General features: G+C 41.6%; 1 protein-coding gene across 2 annotated transcripts in view; it reads left to right on the top strand.

The window, feature by feature from the left end:
- Window positions 1-21,886, top strand: part of LOC125466226 (phosphatidylinositol-3-phosphatase SAC1-like) — a 61,972-nt gene that overhangs the window by 26,471 nt on the left and 13,615 nt on the right. Inside the window, exons 4-17 of one of the 2 annotated variants that reach the window (XM_059652040.1) lie at window positions 163-290; window positions 6,437-6,586; window positions 7,731-7,790; window positions 8,925-8,958; window positions 11,944-12,045; window positions 14,542-14,627; window positions 15,653-15,739; window positions 16,228-16,260; window positions 16,438-16,506; window positions 16,619-16,698; window positions 18,776-18,874; window positions 19,041-19,179; window positions 21,129-21,198; window positions 21,736-21,808. In XM_059652040.1, coding sequence (XP_059508023.1) covers window positions 163-290; window positions 6,437-6,586; window positions 7,731-7,790; window positions 8,925-8,958; window positions 11,944-12,045; window positions 14,542-14,627; window positions 15,653-15,739; window positions 16,228-16,260; window positions 16,438-16,506; window positions 16,619-16,698; window positions 18,776-18,874; window positions 19,041-19,179; window positions 21,129-21,198; window positions 21,736-21,808 — 1,210 coding nt within the window. The remainder of the gene's footprint in view (window positions 1-162; window positions 291-6,436; window positions 6,587-7,730; window positions 7,791-8,924; window positions 8,959-11,943; window positions 12,046-14,541; window positions 14,628-15,652; window positions 15,740-16,227; window positions 16,261-16,437; window positions 16,507-16,618; window positions 16,699-18,775; window positions 18,875-19,040; window positions 19,180-21,128; window positions 21,199-21,735; window positions 21,809-21,886) is intronic. The other variant, XM_059652041.1, reaches the window with a different exon arrangement.

Below are 21,886 nucleotides of genomic sequence, written 5' to 3'. Positions count from 1 at the left end.
CATTAGGGTTTTAAGCAAAGCCATTTTGGAGCAGCACTGAAAGACAGACTTTCTCTGTAAGGTCTTCATGGTCTGTGTTGCTGGGCTCCTAAGGCTGGCATATCTGCTGTGCTTAATGTGTTAAACTTGATTAAATCCTTTTGTCTTTTGCTGGTTCTGCAGGCATGTACCTTATAGTTATTACTAAAAAACAAAAAATGGGAGAATTGTTCAACCATGCTGTTTGGAAAGCAACAGAATTTGACATCATTTCCTATAAGAAGACTGTGTTGCACCTAACTGAGATGCAGGTAACATGCGCCAAATTTTATACTTGAAATACAGCAAGCTTTGTTTTAACTGGTACCTTTTGAACCAGCACATTCAATAAACTGATAAAAATTATATCCCTGAAATACCAGAAGTTTACTCTGTTGTCCTGATCTCTGTGATGTCCAAGTAGTCAGTTGAGGGTGCAAGTCAGAAGGCTCTTTGGTAATTTTTATTTAAGGCAAAGTTACTTTACTATTTGAGTGATTTATGCTGTAAAGAAAGTACAACTGTGTATACCCCCTGCATTACTTCGTGTGTGTTTGTAATTGAACCATGTGGACTTCTTGATCAGCCAGAATTTTTGATCAACCAGTGAACTCCTGGTCTTGTAGGTACAAGTTAATAAAATGTTTTCTGTATGTGCTGAAATAACATGCATTCAGATTGACTCCCTTTTATTGTGTAAAATGCAGTGCATTCTTTGTTCACTGTCTGTAATATATTAATCCTACATCTAGTACATACTTCCAGTTTGTTTTGCTGTCATGAATTGTGAGTTATTTATGACATAAGTAATGCCAGCAAACTCTAACATAAAAACCAAAGCTAAGTCCTGAATGTTCCTCATACTTTGCTATACCTCCTGCAGCCCTCCCAAGACATCAGCATACCTCTAACTCTGACCTCTTCTGCATGTTTGACTTCAACTGCTTTACAGCTGGGGTAGCCCAAGCCTTAAGGAATGGAATTCTCTCTCTAAACCCCTCTGCCTGTTAACTGTTGCTTCTCTAAAGGCATTTGTTAAAACCTGTCACTGAGCAAACTTTTGCTCATCCAGCCTAACATCTCCTTGTATCTTGATGCCAGGTTTGGTTTGCTTTTTTAAATCAACCCATTTGGACGCATGATTACACACCTCTGTAGCTATCTTCACGAGCCCAAGGACCCATCAACTGATATATTTTACGCTCAGTGAATGCCTTCAAAACCGAGATGTTGATTTCGCAGTGGTGGGAACCAGCAGAGCTGACAAAGCCAGTCCTGCCCTAGCAAAGGTGGGGGTGGGAGAAAAAGCTATTGGGAAACTAGTGCACGAGGAAGAATAGATTCCCAAGCACCGTTTCTGCTGAGCCTTTCTGACTCTGAGGCTTTTGTTCTTGTTTGTCAAGACACACATTAGGGCAGCATGCACTTGGGGAAACAAATATACTGTGGATACTGTAAATTTGAAATAAAAGTTAACTGCCAGAAATACTTGCAGGTCTGGTGGCATCTGTGGAGAACGAGATAAGGTTAATGTTTCAGACTGTTGGTGTTTTATCTGAGCTCTGCCAAATTCATTTTCAAGTGACACAAGCCATTTCTCAAGTGGTTGCTGGGGACTTGGCAGGACAGCTGCTCATTGAACCACACCAGCATTCCAGTGTCGGCAGACTGGCATAGACTGCTATGGACTGGCACAGTTACCTCCACTTTTCATCTCGATGTAGTGTTAGCTTGCTGTGTTCCCGTTCCCCTGCTAATGCTATCCGATCCTGCCTCCAACCAATGGTGATTCCTTCTTTGTTCGAGTACACTTCACTCCTCCTCACCAGTCCCTCATAGTCATAGAGTCACGAAAACAGACCCTTGGGCCCAACGTGTCCATGCTGACCAAGTTTCCTAAACTAAACAAGCCCCATTTGCCTGCCCATATCTCCCAAACCTTTCCTATTCACGTATCTGTCCAAATGTCTTTTAAGTGTTGTAGCTGTAGCTGGATCTACAACTTCTCCTGGAAGATCATTCCACAGAAGCACCACGCTCTGCATGAAAAGGTTGCCCCTCAGGTCCCTTTTAAATCTTTCTCCCATCACTTTAAACCGATGCTCCCCTACCCTGGGGGAAGAGATCTCTGCTATTCAGTTTCTGTGCCCCTTATGATTTAATGAACATCAATAAGGTTGCCCCTCAACCTCCTACACTCCAGGCAAAAACATCCCAGCCTATCCAGCCTCCTGTTATAACTCAAGCCCTCCAGTCGTGCAAACATTCTCTTAAACTTGTTCTGCAGCCTCTAATTTAATAATATGCTTCCTATAGCAGGGCAACCAGAACTGTCCACAGTACTCCGTGTCTTCACTGCCTTGAGATGAGCTGTCCTAGTGTTCCAAGGATACCTTTCATTTCACTGTATCAAGTTCCCAGGTCCTTGCTCCTACCACCAGAAGACCCTACATGCACAGCTCTCATAAGATGAGAGATTTGCCTTCAATATCTCAGACGTCTTTCCTATTATGTGTGCTGCCTCATTCCAGAAGCACTTTGCCATGATTTGGCACCTGTGTGACTTTCAAGTAATTATTCACAGAAATGAAACTGATAGGAGGAAAAGTAAGTATAGTGGAGGCAAGTTCAGTTGACTCATTCAAAAGGGGGCCAGGTGGCTCTGTGAAAAGAAAAATGGGTAGGGTTATGGAGAGAAGGTGGGTGAATTGCTTGTTTGGTGACCCAATAGGCTGTACAGCCACATGCAATGCTGTAACAATAGTAAAGGAAACCGCACGGTGGCTCAGTGGTTAGCACTGCTGCCTCATAGCATGAGGGACCCGGGTTCGATTCCCGCCTCGGGCGACTGTCTACGTGGAGTTTGTACATTCTCCCCGTGTCTGTGTGGGTTTCCTCCCACGGTCCAAAGGTGTGCGGGTTAAGTGGATTGGCCATGCTAAAATTACCCATAGTGTTCAGGGGTGGGTGGGTTATAGGGGGGGATAGGTCTGGGTGGGATGCTTCAAGGGGTGGTGTGGACTTGTTGGGCCGAAGGGCCTGTTTCCACACTGTAGGGAATCTAATCTAATAGTGTAGAAGGAGGCCATTCAGCCCATCAGGTCTGAAGAGGCTCCTCTTCTGAAGAGCAATCCAGTTTTTCCAACACTCTTCATTCTTTGCCAGGGTTGCTGCAAACATTTGTTTCAAACAATTCTCCAATTGTCCTTGTGAAGTCTACTGTTGAATGTTTCCACCATCCTATTGGGCAACACTTTGCAAATCTTTCATCTCATAGTGTTAAAAGTTTCTCCAATTGCCTCCTCTTTCTTGTTGGGAGCCCAGACATAGTGTATTAGCAACACAATAAGGAGTTTCCGATTGATCGCCAGAATCTCAGGTTAGAAGTTTATTTCTTGAATCTCAGTACTGCTTTAAGCCAACTACAAAGAGACTCCATTTCTGAAGAAGGGTTTTGACCTGAAACATCAAACTTTCCTGCTCCTCTGCTGCTTGGCCTGCTGTGTTAATCCAGCTTCACACTGTGTTATCACGCACAAAGAGACACCAACAGCCTTTCTCGGCTTGTGTGCCCACAGCCATACCTACATTCTGCTTGAGTCCCGGTACCCACCCTGAGCCCTGCCAAACCTTGTTTCTTGGGCATTCCAAAGTCATGAGAGGTGTTGTACAAATGCAACATCCTCCGTTCTTCATCAGAACTGGACTCATTGCCATTTGCCTTCCTGATTATTCTTTGTTTTCAATAAAACAAAAGACAAACATACTTGTTACGTAATTAAACTTGTGACAAACCATTGTCGCCAACTGGCATTAATGAAACAATTTAATTCAATGATTGTAAGTCAGTGATTTGTGTGTTGCATAGATAACATATCGTAAAAATTATGTCCTCAACACTTCATGGAGCCCTTGCTGTGTATGTGGCGATATTTACCTGCATTGGTTCCTATGTCCTTCTCGTCTGAGATGACACCAGTTTATTAATCTTTCACTGTGATGTTATTACATATTTATGTGGTGGCAGCAACTTAGGTTAATTAGTTTACCTTGCATAACTTGGGACCCAGTTATTGCACTTCTGTTATGATAGTTGGAAATTCAATCTCTGATCCTCCAGCTCTCATAACCAGATGTGTAACTGAGACTTGCTTCTCCTCTTGCAGTAGGAGCAGGGAGCTTAACTGCTATTTGAGACTCCCTGATATAGGAAGGATGTTGTGAAACTTGAAAGGGTTCAGAAAATGCTCACAAGGATGTTGCCAGGGTTGGAGGGTTTGGACTAAAGGGAGAGGCTGAATAGCCAGGCTAGTTTCCCTGGAGCATCAGAGGCTGAGGGATGAACTTGATAGAGGTTTATAAAGTCATGAGAGGCATGGATAGAGTGAATAGCCAAGGTCTTTTTCCCGGGCTGGGGGCTTCCAAAACTAGAGAGTGTATTTTTAAAGTGAGGGAAAAATATGAAAGGGAGCTAAGGGGCAACTTTTTCATGCAGAGGGTGGTGCATGTATGGAACAAAGTGCTTGGAGGCTAGTACAATTACAACATTTAAAAGGCATCTGCATAAGTATATGAATCGGAACGGTTAAGAGGGATATGGGCCAAATGCTGTCAAACGGGACTGGATTAATTTAGGATATCTGGTTGGCATGGACGAGTTGGACCAAAGGGTCTGTTTCTGTTCTATACAGCTGTGACTGTTAAATACTTGTTGTAGATACAAGTTTTAAACTTCAGAGCTCTGTTCTAAATGATGTTACAGCACATGGCCAAATGGTGGCATGCTAAGTTAAGGGAAGAAGACTGCACTTTCTAGTCTCTTCTCAAATAGATTTTAGCACCATTAGAGATTGAGAGCAACATACACCTAGATTCCAAACTTCTGATGTGATTTGTCAGTCCTGTACTTTGCTCAACATCCTTGAAATATGTCGTATTCTCAAGCTGGATAAGCAACATACTGTTCATTCACCATTGAACCCTGAGTTTTATTTCTGCCTGATTTTATGAAAGCATAATCTAGTCTCACTGTTGATTGTAGGAATACTGTAGAAATCATAGTGTGCATATTAAAGTGGATGAAAACAGAATGTAAACTTGCACAGTTTAAGATGCAAAAGCATTTTTTAATGCTGAAGACTTCCCTGATACAAACTGAAACATGACCATTTCTCAGGTTCCCTAGCTGCGGATTTAAACTCCGTGTGACCTGAGCTTTTCAGACCACGAGGATTAAGAGGAACTGTACGTAAGCTGCAGATTAATGCATTATGTGTGATGTGATGTTAGAGTCCACATGCAAAATAAACTTGATCTTCCTTAATTTTGCACATAAGCTGGCCCTTGGCTTTGACATTTTGATTCCAAGTTTTGGGCGCAAGCACTGAGCAAGCATGCAAAATCCTTTTGAATTCAGTTGCAAGTTCACCAAAAAGATCAGTGAAGGAACTAACACAGGGAATGCTGAAGAAACTCAGCAGATCTGGTAGCATCTGTGGAGAGAGAGAAACAGTTAACATTTTGCGTCTGATGTAATATCTTCAGAACCTTTTCTGTTCTGAAGAGGAATCATTGGACTCAAACATTAACTCTGTTTCTCTTTTTCCAGCACCTGCTACATTTCTGCACCACTTTCCCTGTTTGTTTCAGACTTCCAGCATCTGCAGTATTTTGCTTTGAAAGACAGCGGAGGACTTTGTTCACCAGTGCAGCTTGTTTTGACCTGGTTCTGTGTTACATTAAGTATCAAAAGAACTGCAGATGCTGGAAATCTGAAACAAAAACTGAAATTGCTGACAAAGCTCAGCAGGTTTGGCAACATTTGTAGAGAGAAATCATTGTTTAGCATTTTGGGTCCAGTGACCCTTCCTCAGAACTAATGGTAGGTAGGAAAACGTTGGTTAAATGCAGAAGACGGGAGGGGTAAGGAGTGAATGATAGAGTCTGAAGAGAAAGCGGAACAGTTGAACAGACAGAGGAGTGGGTAATGGTCTGGCTAGGTGAATAGCTGTTACTGGGGACTATTAGTGGCTAACCATGTGTTGTGTGTAATAGCAGACCACATGATAACAAGGCCTGGTGTGTGGGGATTCTGGTAAGGACACCAAGAGAAGCTGCTAAAAGCCCTAAAATGTTTGAACTCCATATCGAATCCAGAAAGCTCTAGAGTACCCAAGTGGTAAATGTGCAGTTCTTCCAGCTTGTGCTGAGCTTCATTGGAACACTGCAGCAAGCCTGAGACAGAGATGTTGGCTGGGGAACAAGCTGGTATGCTGAGGTACCGTCCATCAGTAAGATTGTGATGCTGCTGAAGGCTTGATAACATGCTGTTGAGTTCTGTCACTCCCTTGCTTACCTTGTACATTAATGATGGGAAAAGTTCACCACCAACTGTTAGTTATGTGTTCTTGTCCAACAGATGCTAGATAACAAGACCTTCTTGGCAATGCTCAACAATGTTCTTAACACTGATGGATTTTACTTCTCCATGACTTATGACATTACTCACACATTGCAGCGGTTGGCCAATACTAGTCCAGAATTCCAAGAGATGACTCTACTGGAAAGGGTAAGGTGGACCTTGGACTCATGTACTCCATCCTGTTGTCAAGGTATGCAGTCTGCTTCACGCTTTCAAACTAGGATCGAAGCAACGGCAATTCTTCAGGAAAGTTTCCTGTATTTTTTCCTAAATTTCCTCTGTTTTTATGGATGTGATTGTCATTTGCAAGACCCAGCATTTCTAGCCTTGAGAAGGTGCTGGTGAGCTGTTGCTGTCACCTCGAACCTCTGCAGCCCCTGTAATGATGCTGCTGCTGCAATGCTGATAGTTGGGGAGCTTCAGTGACAATGAAGGGGCAGTAATGTATTTCCAAGGCAGAGTGGACTGTGACTTGGAACAGAACCTTTTGGATAGCAGGCTTCCTATGTGTCTGCTGGCGTTATTCTTGTAGATGATAGGTGTGGGTGAAGGAGCCTTGGCGAGTTGCTGACCGACAGTTATTAATCAGTATACATTGCTCCCACTGTGCGTCGGTGATGTTGGGGGAAATAAATGTTTAAAATAGTGGACTGTGTGCTGTACATGTGGGCTGTTCTGTCCTGGACAGTGTCAAGGAGTGTCCTGGGACATTCACCTACGTAAGTGGAGAGGTTTCTACTTTAGCCTTCGCTAAATGAGAGTGTGGAGTAATTTTAGGAGGTCTGAGGGGGAGAGAGGTTGACAGTAAGCGCAGCCACACATCTGCTTTATTTGTCTTTGTACCAGATTTGCACTAACTTCAACAGCATTGTTAGCAGCAATGATATGTGACTGTTGGCCCAGTAAAATCCCTGGATCTGACATTAAGCAGCTGGATTTGTTCTCAGATACTGATCACCACCATCCTGTAGTTGTGATCAGAGATAATAGGAACTGCAGATGCTGGAGAATCCAAGATAACAATGTGTGGGGATGCTGCTTGGCCTGCTGGGTTCATCCAGCCCCACACTTTGTTATCTACCATCCTATAGTGTTGGTTTTTCACAGAGTGCTTTTAACATGGACTATTCTACATTGTTCCATATCAGGAAGCATCCAGCCGGGTTAGCCTGTCCTTGTGAAATGGCGGTGTTGCAGGCATGAACTTTTGCCACTCTGCCGCAATCTAATAAAACTGAGAGACCAGCGTTGTGTACCTTTTGTACTGTTTATTATGGTGTTATCCTTGCAGGCAGATCAGCGTTTTGTGTGGAATGGACACCTCCTGAGGGAATTTGCTGCACAGCCAGAGGTGAGCACTTTATTTTGTGTAGTTTTTGTTTGGAAGCATGAAATAATACTTCGCAGATGGAGCCCATGAAATCTTCCTCTGATTGTTCTGAAAGGGTAAAGGACTGGTATGCTCTTATTTGTTATTTCCTGCAGCATTCCCAATAGAAAGCTAGTTCCCTACCCTTGTAGTAATTTTAACGAATTCTCTAAAAAACTGAATTCAGCTTGCAAGTCAATATTGTATTATGAAACAAATCAATGCATTGTATCACCGTCACACATTATATTACAGTGATTTTTCACATACTTAACCAGGGCTGCTAAGTCGAGGATTGTGTTGGTGAGTTTGTCAAGGGTTGAGTGTGGAAGTGAACTGATTTTAGTCAATCTCTTACCAGCATTAATGATGCAAGCTCAGTGGCACAGAACTGTTGCACCTAATTTCCCCTAATTAGATTCTTAACTCCAGGGCCTGAGACATAGCTGTTGGTGGTAATGTTCTCCATATTTCAAACCTGCACACCATACATTATTCTTTGGGATTTATTACTGAGTATGAATTTGATTTAAATGTGAGTAGAGCTCACAGTGCGGAGGTAAAATGAGCTACGCACTTGTTAAATGTGCAATAGGGCCCTCCTGATGAGTAAATATTTTTCTGATCTGTTTTAATATTGTGAATGTTCTTTTAAATGTGTATTTTGGTGTTATGATTCCAGATTGATTGATTGGAAAAATACTTGAAAGGTACAGCGAGTGTATTATCCATCTTTAAATTATTGTGAGCACTTTAACTCTCTCCCTATAGGCCAATAATGTTGATGCAATACATTTTTCAAAACAAAAAAGGTGTTTGGTTGCGACTTATCTCCTCTAGAAAATTGTGGAGGACGGGTCAATTATTTTGAATCTCCACATTTTTATTCTGGTTGCATAATGTGTGTGTAAGAAGCCTAACTATCTTATCTGTTTGTTTATGCAGTTTAAATGGTACTTGACATCTCCTCGTATTGAATATCTGACCATCATTTTACCTTTTAAATTGCCTTAAGGTGTTTAAAGTTCAGTTGTCAACTGCCAAGTATTGATATAATCAAACCAATTCTAAAGCATTACCAGCTACATTCATTTATTGTTCTTTTCTCCCCAAAAGCTTCATAGATTTGCTGTTCCAGTGATTCATGGCTGTATCCTTTTTCAAACTAGTGATGGAGTGGTGGCTGTAGGAATTATGGTTCAAAATGATTGGTCAAAACATAAATTGGTGGTTGTCGCTGCTTTGTTGTTTGGAAAGAAAAGGAATTGCATTTAAGTAGCATGTCGTCATCAAGATGGCAGAATAAGGCTTCTGAGCCAGTGCTCATCCACTATGACTGCTTTGCTTTTCTTGTTTTTTTCTGATCATCTTTCCTTTAATCATAGAATCTCTGCAGTGTGGAAACAGGCCATTTGGCCCATCAAGTTCACACTGACTGCCTGAAGAGCATCCCACGCAGACCCACCCTCTCCTTGTAAACCTGCATTTCCCAGGGCTAACCCACCTACACTGCACATCCCTGGCCACTATGGGAAAATTAGCTTGGCCAAATCAACTAATCTGCACGTCTATGGACTGTGGGAGGAAACTGGAGCACCCAGAAGAAACCCACGCAGACACAGGGAGAACATGCAAAGTCCACACAGACAGCGACCCGAGGGTGGAACTGAATCCAGGTCTCTGGTACTGTGAGGCAGTGGTCCGAACCACTGAGACGTCATGCCGTCCCAGCTGATTTCAGCACCATTGAGGATTCAGTTAGTGTTGTCAGAAGATATTTTGTATTACTAAGACATACAAAACAAAAGATTCCAGATTTGATCCTGGTTGGTGTGGAGTTGTTATCTCAGCTAAAATGAACTGGAGACTGGCAAGAAACAGCCCTAGTTCCTCTTTTTTTTTAACCAGGATATTATGATTCTTACTGCAAGATGGGAGAGCTTTACAGTCCTGACTGTAATAAGGTGCACATTCAAATAGCAACTTTACTTACCCCTTGTCCTGCGCAAATGGGCCCAGTGCAAATTAGCATGGGCCCTGCGCAGAGTGAGCACCTACTTATTTTTCCAGGGCGAGTACAGGACCTGGCATTGGAATTGGTGGCTGCTACATCAGGCAAGGTAACGTTGGTCAGGTAGGCCCAATGGCGAAAGTTGACGCCTGGGGATCAATAGCTGAGTCATTAGTTGGGTCCAGCGCTGTGGTGGCAGTGGAGTGATGATGGAGGGGCATCACAGGAGCACCGAACAGTGAGAGATGTTAGTGGGTTTAGCACAAGCGGCAGTGGAACCTTGGCAGAGTAAAGGCCCAGCAGCGAAAGGTGGATCGGTAACTTCACCGTTCGTTGGCTCCAATGCAAACCACGGTGAGGTGGTGAAAGTGGGGTTGGCAGTGCAGACGTCATTGAGACGGTTCAGGACTGATGGACATTTCACGTTATTGCCACTTCACAGATGGCTCGCTGTCTATTTGATTGGTAATGGATATGCTTTGTTTCTCTTTCAAACCTGTTCTCTACATTTTTTTTTGCTGCCCTTTTCAATTAAAATCATAAACTTCTATCTAAATTTGTTTGTCTTAAAGTCATTTAACTTAATAAAAGAACTTTTCGATCTTAAAAATTTAAGATTCAAATAATCTTAATATCTTAAGCTAACGGTCATTACAGTTTTCCTGATTCCAGGTGTCCTCCTGGGACTTGAAACATGACCAAAGAGATGAATTGGATCAATTTTTGCACATTTCCTCAGCCATAGAACATGAAAATGCTGTTCATGGTTAATAGTTCTGCATTTTTAATAGTCCACTAATCTAATGACATAAAATAGAAAAGAGATTTCAACAGATGGACTCCTCCATTCCTCACAACAAATGATTTTAACTGAGAAATTTATAAAGCGTCTTAAAACCCAGATATCTTAGTTTCCTCATGTGTTGTTTGGTGCTTCAGAAATTCATTAGGTTGCCCAGCATGTAAGTTTAGAAGGGATTTACTTTTTAATATTTCTCTCTGTTCTTTTGTAAGTGAATACTAATCTGTGGAGGATTTCAGTAGCATTTTGAAGTAACAAAAACCTGGCACTTTGATGTAATTTGTCACCTATTTTGTTCGGAGAGCATGTCATTGAAGCCTGTTTATCTAAAGTCACTGAGATCCACTTCAAGCTTTTTCATGTTTTTAATGCCTCGTTCAAATAGATTTAGAAATCGTATTGCAGTTTGAATGCCTAGTAATAAATAGTGTAAATTGATGCCCTGAACCTCGATAGAACTGTTGTACCTTTTGCACATCCTTCCTGTTATCAGGATGTTGAAGTTACATATGCCATGCCCTCTGCACAATATCAGTGGTTGATATCAGCTGCCAGTTGTGTGTTGCAAAGAATTCAGGTTGTCGGTGCCGGAGCTGGCGGGGCGCCTGGGAGGGTCGGTGCTGGAGCTGGTGGGGTGCCCGGGAGTGTCGGTGCCGGAGCTGGTGGGGCGCCTGGGAGGGTCGGTGCCAGGCTTAACGAGGTGCTCAAGTATCTGTGCTGGATTTTGTGTTGTTCCTATGGGGCAGTGTTCCAGTTCTAGAGTTACCAACGTCCTGAAACATTTTGGTCTCTAAAGCTACACTGTTGGCACTTGTTGACAGAAATGTTACTGTTTTCACTGTTAGTCTCATAGGATTTGAGCGTGTGCGAGAGTTCTGATTTCATACAGAAGTTTAGAACGAAGTGCAGAATTGATTGCACTTTAAGTTGGTGACAAGGCAGTCATTGTGACTTATGTTTCCAATACTCAGTATCCATTGTACTCAGCATTTCAAACATATTGGAATTGTGCTATTCATCAGATTTATATTTCTTTTGGCAGTCTTGCAAGTGAATTCTTTGCAGGTATTTGATATGTTGCCTTCTATAAAAGGTCTGTTGAGGGAGGTTATCTGTCAAGCAAGCTTGAGAGGAAAATTAAATCTGGTGTCGTTTTTAGCTAGTCTGCTATTTGTGGCCCTTTAAATTTTATTTAAATAAATATAGAGTTTATAAGTTTGAAATAATCAAAATAATGTTCTCCATTCTGCTGTGGTGATTCTTTCTAGTGATAGAACTGGTACTTAATTTACATTTCCTTGACCATCCAACTCGTGTCTCAGTCTTGACTGTGAGGCGCTGCAGCATAAATGGAAAGTATTTTGACTGGGCGATCCTCTCTAGGAGAAGTTGTTTCAGGGCAGGTGTTCGATACTATGTTAGAGGTAAGTGGAGAAGATCCTGCTGGTCAATCAGCTAAGGGATGGTACATTTTTAAACCTGCAGTGTAATTCACACTACACCTTGGGGTTTGTCTACTTTTGGTCACGAAGACACGAAAATAAAATCATGCCACGGAACAAGTGCAGAGAATGACAAAAACATAAAGTTGGACCTTTATTGACGATGTCACGTAGTATTATAAAGAAAAGCTGGGGGATCTTGCTTCCTCCCGATCGCAATTATCCTGCAACCATGTCTCTGTAGTGGCTACTATATCATAATCGCCAATTTGAATTTGTGCCTGCAGCTCATTTAATTTGTTCCTTGCGTTGTGTGTATAAAAGTCTTATTTGTGCATAGACTGTAAACTCAGAAATGATGCTTTACTCACCTATTTATTATTTCACTCTACCAGCTCAGTCAAAGTACTTCTTACAATCACCTGCTGTACCTGAATTAGGATTCCTGACTGTTCCTTGTACTCTTTGTCGTGTACTTGGTTCTGAAACTGTTGACTTCCCCTGAGTCCTCTTGCCCTATTTACTGGTTTAAAGCCCTTGTGCCCACCCTATTTAGCCTTTCTGCTGGGGCACTGGTCCCAGATCCGTTCAGGTGGAGCCTGCTCCAATGTTTCCTTGTCTCCAGGAAAGAACAGGACCCTGTTTATTAATTGAGGCAGCTTCTTGCAGTTGTTGTACTGCAAGCCTGGCTGACAACCCAAATTGGTCATCAGTGTAGTACTTTTCAGACTCGGGATTATCTCGCAAATGCTATCCAATTGCGGAATCACACCTAACATTAGACATAGTTGGGTGTTTCGCCAAGTATGGGGCAGCTTGCTGCAAACAGTGAAACGGTGTGCTGTTTGATACAATCTGCCCACCTCTGGGGGACACAGCATACATACCAGTCATCACACTGATAGTGATGAGTGCAAGACAAAAAGCTTCATCAAAATGTGTCTTTTCTTCAGGGAAATTATCACTATCCAGCAACAGCTCAGCAGGAGGGCATTTTCTTCCCATCCCAATATTGATGCCAGTGCCCATAAAATGGGAACCCTCTTTCCTGCGTTTTAACTGTGCTTTTACTTCCCTAATTTTCTTGCCTCTGTCCCAATTTGCATATGGTTTGGGTAATAATCTAGAGATGATAACCATTGAGGTCCTGCTCTTTAATTTTGTTCCTAATTTTTGATATTCCACAAACAGGATGTCTTAGCTACTCTTACCTCTGGACTCAAAATGGACTATGCCAACTGAATCCTTTCTTCCAACTCCAGTAAGCCAAGTCAAGATGTCCCTTGGCACCAGGCATGCAACACACCATGCAGGGCTCTTAATCTTGCTTATGAACTCGAGCTTTATTTCTGTTCAAAATCACAGCTGTTTTTGGGAATCATGTTTTTAGATTACAAGATTTCATTGCATTGTTGAAAGCAAATGTCCTCCTGAGCTGTTGCTGGATATTGATAGCTTCCCTGAAGAAAAGACACATTTTGATGAAGCTTTTTGTCTTGCATGCATCACTATCAGTGTGACGACTGGTATGTACACTGTGTCCCCCAGAGGTGGGCAGATTGTATCAAACAACACACGGTTTTGCTGTTTGCAGCAAGCTGCCCCATACTTGGCGAAACCCCCAACTATGTCTAATGTTAGGTGTGATTCCGCAATTGGATAGCATTTGCGAGATAATCCCGAGTCTGAAAAGTATTACACTGATGACTAATTTGGGTTGTCAGTCAGGCTTGCAATACACAACTGTAAGAAGCTGCCTTAATTAATACACAGGGCCTTGTTCTTGGAGACTTAGAAGACCTGTACATTCACTGTCTGCTTCAATTCAGTAAAGTGGGTGACTTCTATTTGCTGCTCAAGGTGATGCTTTGACCAGTGAGAGTCAAGCTGCCAGGTTTGAAATGTAAATGGACCTGGCAGTTGACGTTTGTTCTTTCTTTGTTAACTGACACATTGTCCATGATTACACCTGTACCAATCAAAGTCCACTTGGCAACCAATCAGCACACTCATACAGTATAAATATTTGTGTTCGCCTTATACCGGTACCTTACATTGTCCTGACAAGTGTAATAAGAAAAGCTTCAACTAAATGTCTTTTAGCAGCAGTCAAGATCTGTTCTATCAGACAACCATTTGTACCATTGTTACAGAGCTCAGTTGAGAACTACATTTGCTGCACATGTTGTGCAGTCAGCGGTGACAACCTTTTGCATTTGCTTTTAAATTCTGCCTGAGTGTTTTTCTAGGTCTTTCTTAAAATTGCGAGTGAACAATCATAGGCTTTTTGCTGTTATCTATTTTGGTCTGGTTTCCCTATTTCAGGAAATTACTAGCAAATTAAAAGGAGCTGAAATGAGACTTGGAAGAGATGGAGTCTTTGTGTAAATTGTCATTTTTGTTCAGAAGTGTGACTGATGATTTAAGTTAGATGATCCTTTTCCCAAGAAGTTGAATTTCATGTTTGAATGTTTACAGGTATTGATTCTGAAGGACATGCTGCCAACTTTGTGGAGACAGAACAAATAGTACAATACAATGGTTATAAAGTATCATTTGTACAAGTAAGTGCCTTCCACCATATATTGGAAACTCTTGCATTGTCATTCCTGTTTTAAAATAGAAAGCTAACTTGTTGCACTTCTGGGGTAGAAATGGCAGGTGAAAACTGAGGCTTGGTTAAAGAGAAGAGTTTTGACAAAGCTTTTGAAGAGAGGCGTGGGCAAACAATGAGGTTTAAAGCAAAAATTCCAAAGGGTGTGATCTAGACTGTTCATATGACACCGCCCAGACTGGGATGAAGAGAGTGGACAATGCACGAAAAGGCCAGAATCATAAAATACTCAGAGGGGAGGGCTGTAGGGCTGATAAATGTTGCAAAGGTGGGGAGGGGGGCACCACATGACACCAGGTTGGGAAGGACTGAAGACTGGGAGTCAGTGTATCTCAGCAAGCAAAGGCGATGGAAGTGGGAACAGAACAGATACAGGAATTAGAGATCTGTAGGAAACTAATTAGGTTTGGTCAGAAGACCTGGCTGTGACAATAAAAATGAGATCACTTTGGACCAAGAAGAGAAATAATGTTTAGTGAGGAAAGTACTTGGATATAAAAAATGGGGAATATCGTAAAATGTATCATGGGTAATAGGAAAGCGGTAAAGAAATTGAGTTACTCAGACAGCAAGAACTGCGGATGCTGGACTCAAAGTGCATACAGTGTGGAGCTGGAGGAACACACCAGGTCAGGCAGCATCAGAGGAGTAGGAGAGTTGATGTCGAATGGAGTTAGTAGCTTATCGCTGTCATTAACTTTTTTAATAATTGTTTTTATGTATATGCCATCAGATTTAATTTTGATAACTCCATATTTTAATAGTGTAAAAGGATGTTGCCGAGAAAGGAAACATGTGTTCCTTTGTCTTGCGAACATCAGGATAGTTGCAAGAATGCCAAATTTCAAAGGAGACAGCAATTTATACCGCATGAGGAAAGGGCAAGCTGACTCTGACTGCAGCACTGCTGTGGAAAGGATTCTTAAGGGCTGATGAATAAATTTTTCCTTGTTTTTCCTTTTTTTTTTCCTTAAGACACGGGGATCAATTCCTTTCTTCTGGTCACAGAGACCGAACCTCAGATACAAACCAACGCCCCAGATCAGTAAATCCATGAACCATGTGAGTGTATTTACATACATTACGTGACAAATTTCAACATGACAAGTTTTAGTAAGGTGCACATCGACCTCCAGTAAGGAAACTGTTCTGCTATGCTAACGCATATACTTTACAGGATTTGCCTTGCACCAGTGCTCATCCTGAATAAATATAAATTTCCTTGGCAGAGTTTGCATTTTCCACTTTTGCCTCAACTGAGTCAGTTGCTTGCAAAAGCATGAATTTGTATAGCTAAACAGCATTGTTAAGCCAGGCAAAAACATGCCTTTTAAGCCATACTTTTTAAGAAAGTTTAGCATGGGTTAAAGACTGGAATATAGCGTGACAGATGGCATTTTGTTTTCCAAGTGGCTTGGTGATAAAGCAGAGATTTATTTCCATGTCTGATTTTTAAGGCAACCAGGGTGTTAAGCAATTGGATATTAAATATTAAAATTAGGGCAAGTGATTTGCTTTTGCTCAGAAACTGGCATTTTCACTCTCTCCAGAATATACCTGGGCAGCAAAATGTGCTCCAGATGGTAAGTGTATAAATTTGAAAGATGTTTTATTGTGCTGTGTCATACTGCTTTCCTATCATAACCACTGCAACGATAGAGATCAGTTTTAGCTCTTTAGTGCACTGCTTAGGTTTTCGCTGCTTTAGACTGCTTCCTTCTTGATGAAGTAGATTGTAAAAGTCTTAATTTTGATTTCAGATGGATGGCTTTCAAAGGCATTTTGATTCACAGCTTATCAGTTATGGGAAGCAAGTGATAGTTAACTTGGTATGTTTTATTTGCCTTGATACTAAAACTCTTTGAAAATAAAGCAGACTTTTTAAATGTGTTTTAATACGTTTATGTTTAATACTTTAATATTTTAATCTATATTTGACAGGTTGATCAGAAGGGTCCTGAAAAGTCCCTGGAGCAGGTTTTCTCCAAAATGACTTCAAACTTGAGCAACGGCATGGTTAAGTACGTTTCTACATTACCACACGGAGACCTGAATACTATCAACATTCCCTTTTTATTTATTTTTAAGAATTGTTGGAAGTGACTCAGGCAGCTGGAATTTCCTGCTGGCCTGCATTTATTGCACAGGAAAGAAAGCGATGAACAAAGTGGATGTTGGTACCGTCAGACTGATTTCTTCCCAGGAAGAGAAAGGCAGACTTGCATTTATGTAGTCATTTCCACCTCTCATCAGGGCTGCCTGAAAGCACTTTACAAGTAGGGACTTTGGAATGTAATGGTTTCCTCTGGATAAATATGTGACATGCTGACAGCAATTAAATCGGCTTAACATGGTGTTCATTTTTGATGCTGGCGATTGAGAGAACTGTTGACTGAAACACTTTCTGTTTTCCTTCACAGTGCTGTCTTCAAAATTTGGCCACTAATAAACACTTCATCCTTTGTCGTCCTACCCACAAAATACCAAACTGATGGGTCGGCACTTCAGCAGTACTCCACTAGAGCGTCAGCCTGGATTCTCTTGCCAATCATGCAAGCTTGTTTGAACAAACTGGCTTCTGTCTTGGTGAGAGTGTTATAAGCTGACCCAAAATAACTTTCACGGGAAGGTTTGATAAAAGATGGACTTGTTTGATCTGGTCTTCCTACTGCTGTAATCGGAAAACCAAAATCCGAAACCAACTGGCTGAAAATTGCAATAACCCAGCAAATGCCGGCTGATACCACTGTTTCATAAATGAGTTGGATCTCTGAGCCTCAACCAGAACCACATTTTTGTGGAAACTTGTCAATTATTCGTTACCCTTTGCATTAGGGAATGCTGTCTACTGTTGGTTTTAAATTTGGCCTTTGTATTGTTGAGGGATCTGTGGCTGGTGTGGGATAATAACATTGATGTCACTGACCAGCCATGATCTAGACTGGCAGAGCAGGTTCAAGGAGATGAAAGGGCTGTTGTTTCTATTTCCACCTCTAAATCTTTACTCTGTTGCTCTGGACCCTTAATTATTTTTTCAGCGTTAATTTATCCCATTAGCTATATTTCTTATGTGGCACCTCTGCATGAAATAATTGCACCAAATATTGTCTTTCAGCATTGGCTGCGCCATGCAGCTGAACTGTTTTAGCACTTAGGATTACTATATCTTGTTCCCGTCCCCTGCACCATCTCTCACAGGCCCCTGTGGGTTGCAATGATCGCAGGTGTGTGCACTGTTCTGATTGAGGATGACCAGGACATTATATGAGTTCATGACACCTTCTAGAGATTTGAGTTTGACTGATTTGAGACTATATAATCCCTTAGGCTATTTCAGCCTCATGCTGCTCAGATATGGTGGGTGAAAGCTTGTCAACTAACGTCCATGATTTCTCTTAACGATTCTCTCTGCAGGTTCTATCCAGCACAAGCAGCAGTGCTCCTGTTTTTTACTTCCAATGCAGTGGAGCATTTGTTGATATTAAACTTCACTTGCCACTCCTCACTCCCAGGGAGGGGGGCAATAAGTGCTGGCCAGCCAGTGATGCCTGTGCCCTACAAGTGATTAATAAAAACTGTTATCAGCCCAGGTGAAAACCGATGTCTTTGCTGCTTCCTCTGAGATCACAGATTTGTAAATTTTACTCCCACTGGTCCTGAAGCTGTAAATCTAAATTCTGTCTGTGTATGGCAGGATCAGGTGATGTTCCGGCACACGTTCCTGAAGAATTCTGTTGATTACCTTCCTTTCCTTTGCCTGAACACCATGAAGTGACCTCCTTTGGGTCTGTAATGATTCTGACACTGAATCAAATTGCTGGAGAGCAGCACTGAGCTAGGAAAGGGCACATGGCTTTTGATGTGGCACAGAATTTTTAATTTGATCTTCCACCTGTTGAAGATTGCTATGCTTCATGAGGTAGATGGATAACATTATGTCTGCCTATGTTAATTAAGTTCTGCCTACCTGGAGACCATTAAGATTTTGGAACGGTTAGGTCGTTCTAAGACTTGCAATTTTGACCCTGCGTTATGGTTGTAATGTTTCAATTATTTCTTCAAATGTTCACTAATGGTTACATTGTTACTCCTTTGTAGATATTGTGCATTTGATTTCCACAAGGAATGTAGCCACATGAGATGGGACCGGCTCCAAATCCTTTTGGATTGTGTAGCAGACCAGCAGGACGAATATGGGTGAGTACTTTTCCACACTGTTTTCACAAACAAAGTTTTTAAAAAGGCTCTATTAATTACCTGTGAATATGACTGCGATGCTTTGATTATAAAGAAATTGTGATTGTTTACATATGCTATTTTGTTTTAAAGCAAGTAGTCACTTATTTCTGTGTCTTAACAACAGTTACTTCTTGGTGGATTCTGAAGGAAAGACAATCACACAGCAAGAAGGGGCTTTCCGGACCAATTGTATTGACTGTTTGGATCGAACAAATGTTGTACAAAGTTTGTTAGCTCGACGCTCTCTCCAGTCACAGCTTCAGGTTAATAGCATGTAAATTACTTAGTGGGAATTTAATGTTTAACCACACTCCTTGTTCAGAAATACTAGCATTGTAAATAGGTGAAACAAGATTCAATACTTCCTGCTTCACTTAAATTCTGCGATGGACGGAATAGGGGCCAGCGTCAGAATGTGACAACTGGGGATCTTAAAGAGAAATTGCTGTAGAAACTCAACGTGTCAGGCAACAACTGTGGAGAGAGAGCAGAATTAACATTTTGAGACCAGTAACCCTTCTTTGGTTCCGAAGAACTTAAATTTTGCTTTCTGTGTAGAGATGCTGCCTGATGCGCTGAGTTTCTCCAGCAATTTGTTTTTGTTTCAGGTCTTCTACATGTTTTATTTAGGTGATCCGACATTGGCATTGGTGAAGATGATCTCTTCCAAACCTCAGTGACCATTATCAAACAACCCAGGCAAATTGTAATGTGATCAGAGATAATGGGAACAAGCTTTGCACTTTGTTATCTCAAATTGTAATGTGGATCCTTTTTTAATTGCACATCTGCTTCTAGTTTTCATTTGGATGTGAATTCTAGATATATTCTATGGTAACTTAGATAGCAAGGTGTAGAGCTGAATGAACACAGCAGGCCAGGCAGCATCAGTGGAGCAGGAAAGCTGACGCTTCGGGTCTGAAGAAGGGTCCAGACCTGAAACTTCAGCTTGCCTGCTCCACTGATGCTGCTTGGCCTGCTGCGTTCATCCGGCTGTACACTTTTTTTTTCTCAACTTCTCCAGCATCTGCAGTTCTTACTATCTCTTACTATAGTAACTTGTTCTGGGGTTGCCTTTCTTGTATATCATATGAAAACAGATTGCAGGGAAAATGCTTGCCTCCTAACATTTAACAAATTTGCAACCTAATTGAGGCGGCGATCTGGTTAAATTGCATGAAGTTTTTAAAGTTCGTATTGAACAGCTTGTTCTTGTATTGGCATTATTTCCTTGGAGTAACTCCAGAGTATTGTTTTTCCATTTGCTCTGTGCTTCTATGAGAATTCTGGCAGCTGATCTGTTGCAAGTCAGGTCTGCCTAGGGAGTGGTGCTGGTAGTGATTTTTGCAATTGATTTGGCTGCTGACGCTGAAAACTTCAGTCCTTGCATAAAAGTGAGCCATTCAGTCAGGCACCAGGGACTGGAGCACCGTGTCAGTGGTCAATTCCACTACAAAGCCAGTTTTTAGTGTTCACTGCTAATTGCCTTTGAGAAAGTGGTGGTGAGGTACCTTCTATGAACTGCCACACTCCATGTGGTGTAGGTGTAGCCTCAATGCTGTTAGGCATGAAGTACCAGGATTTTGACCTAACGAAAGTAAAGGAATGACTGATTTATGTCCAAGTGAGGATGATGAGTAACTTGGAGGGGAACGTGATGGCGGTAACGTTCCCTTGTATCTACTCCCCTTGTCCTTCTAGATGGCAGAGTTTGCAGGTTTGGATGGTCCTGTCAAACGCACCTTGGCAGTTTGCACTTCCAGCAGTGTTTTATGGGATAATGATGGAATGATCAGGTGTGATGATCCATCTAACTCTTTACTGTGCAAAATGGAGATCAAGTGTATTCTTACTGAAGCAGCTTCTCATGAAGTCCAGGGAGTAAATATAGCTTTAAAAACAGGAAATGCTAGAGAAACCCATTTGGCTGCATCAATGGATAGAGATGAAGAGTTGACATTTTGAGTCTAATATGACTCCTTTTCAGCGTAACTTTTAGACCCTCATCTATATGGTTAAAAACCACACTCTTTACACTTTGTTATTGAGAATATGTTAAGTACTTCATTTGAAAGCAGAAAGAATAGATCGAAAGTGATTCATAAACTTGATGTAGCAATCACAAGGGCTTAAAACCAGAGGTATGAGCCAATCTATTGCCAATGTTACAATGCATTATTAACCTCTCATTTTTTTTCTCTGTTGGGTTTAGAGGCTGGGTGTTCTTCATGTTGGCCAAAGAATTGAGGAGCAAGCAGAGTTTGAAAAGATCTACAAAAACGGTGAGTTTTAGTTCTGTTTTGAAATTTTGGTGAAGTCTTTTAATTTGGAAGTACAGGCTCCTTAATTGTTCAGTAAGCTTTATCCATCGACTTAAACAAAACTTACACACCAGAGGAGTTTCGGGTTTGACCCCTGGTCTGTGTGAGCAATAGAAAGGGTGCAATTGGATCTTGGTACCCTTCCCAGGGTTGGGAGAGCTCTTGCTTCTGACCACTATGCATTGCTCCCTGCTGGACACGTACGTGCTTGGATTGCCGGGTGAGAGTGGAATGGCTGATGGCCCTGGTGTTTGCATGCTCTCTCGGGGACAGTGCCAGTGTTACCCCTACAGACCCAAAAAGAGATACCTCAGAGAATCCTTAAAGTATCTTTATGTCTGCATGATGTTTTGTGCCTTTGACTGGGGAGAAAATGTGGGAGGAAAATTTGCCTGAAGAATAAAATCTAACAACTGTTACTTTTGCTGAATACTTTCAAAATTGTTACCTTTGCTGATTGAAGTACAACAGTTTAGCAATCATTTGATTTGTCCACAGCATGGGCAGATAACGCGAATGCATGTGCCAAACAGTATGCTGGAACTGGGGCCTTAAAGACTGACTTTACAAGGTAATTATCTCCAAGTGTTAACTTTGCTGTGGTTTATTCAAGCCTCGCATGTTTTATTGCAAGCAAGTTAATACGCAT

This window comes from Stegostoma tigrinum, chromosome 2 (genome assembly GCF_030684315.1).
Source record: "Stegostoma tigrinum isolate sSteTig4 chromosome 2, sSteTig4.hap1, whole genome shotgun sequence".
Lineage (NCBI taxonomy): Eukaryota > Metazoa > Chordata > Chondrichthyes > Orectolobiformes > Stegostomatidae > Stegostoma > Stegostoma tigrinum.
The sequence above is the reverse complement of the archived record's forward strand: the minus strand, read 5'-3'. Positions and strand labels throughout refer to the sequence as shown.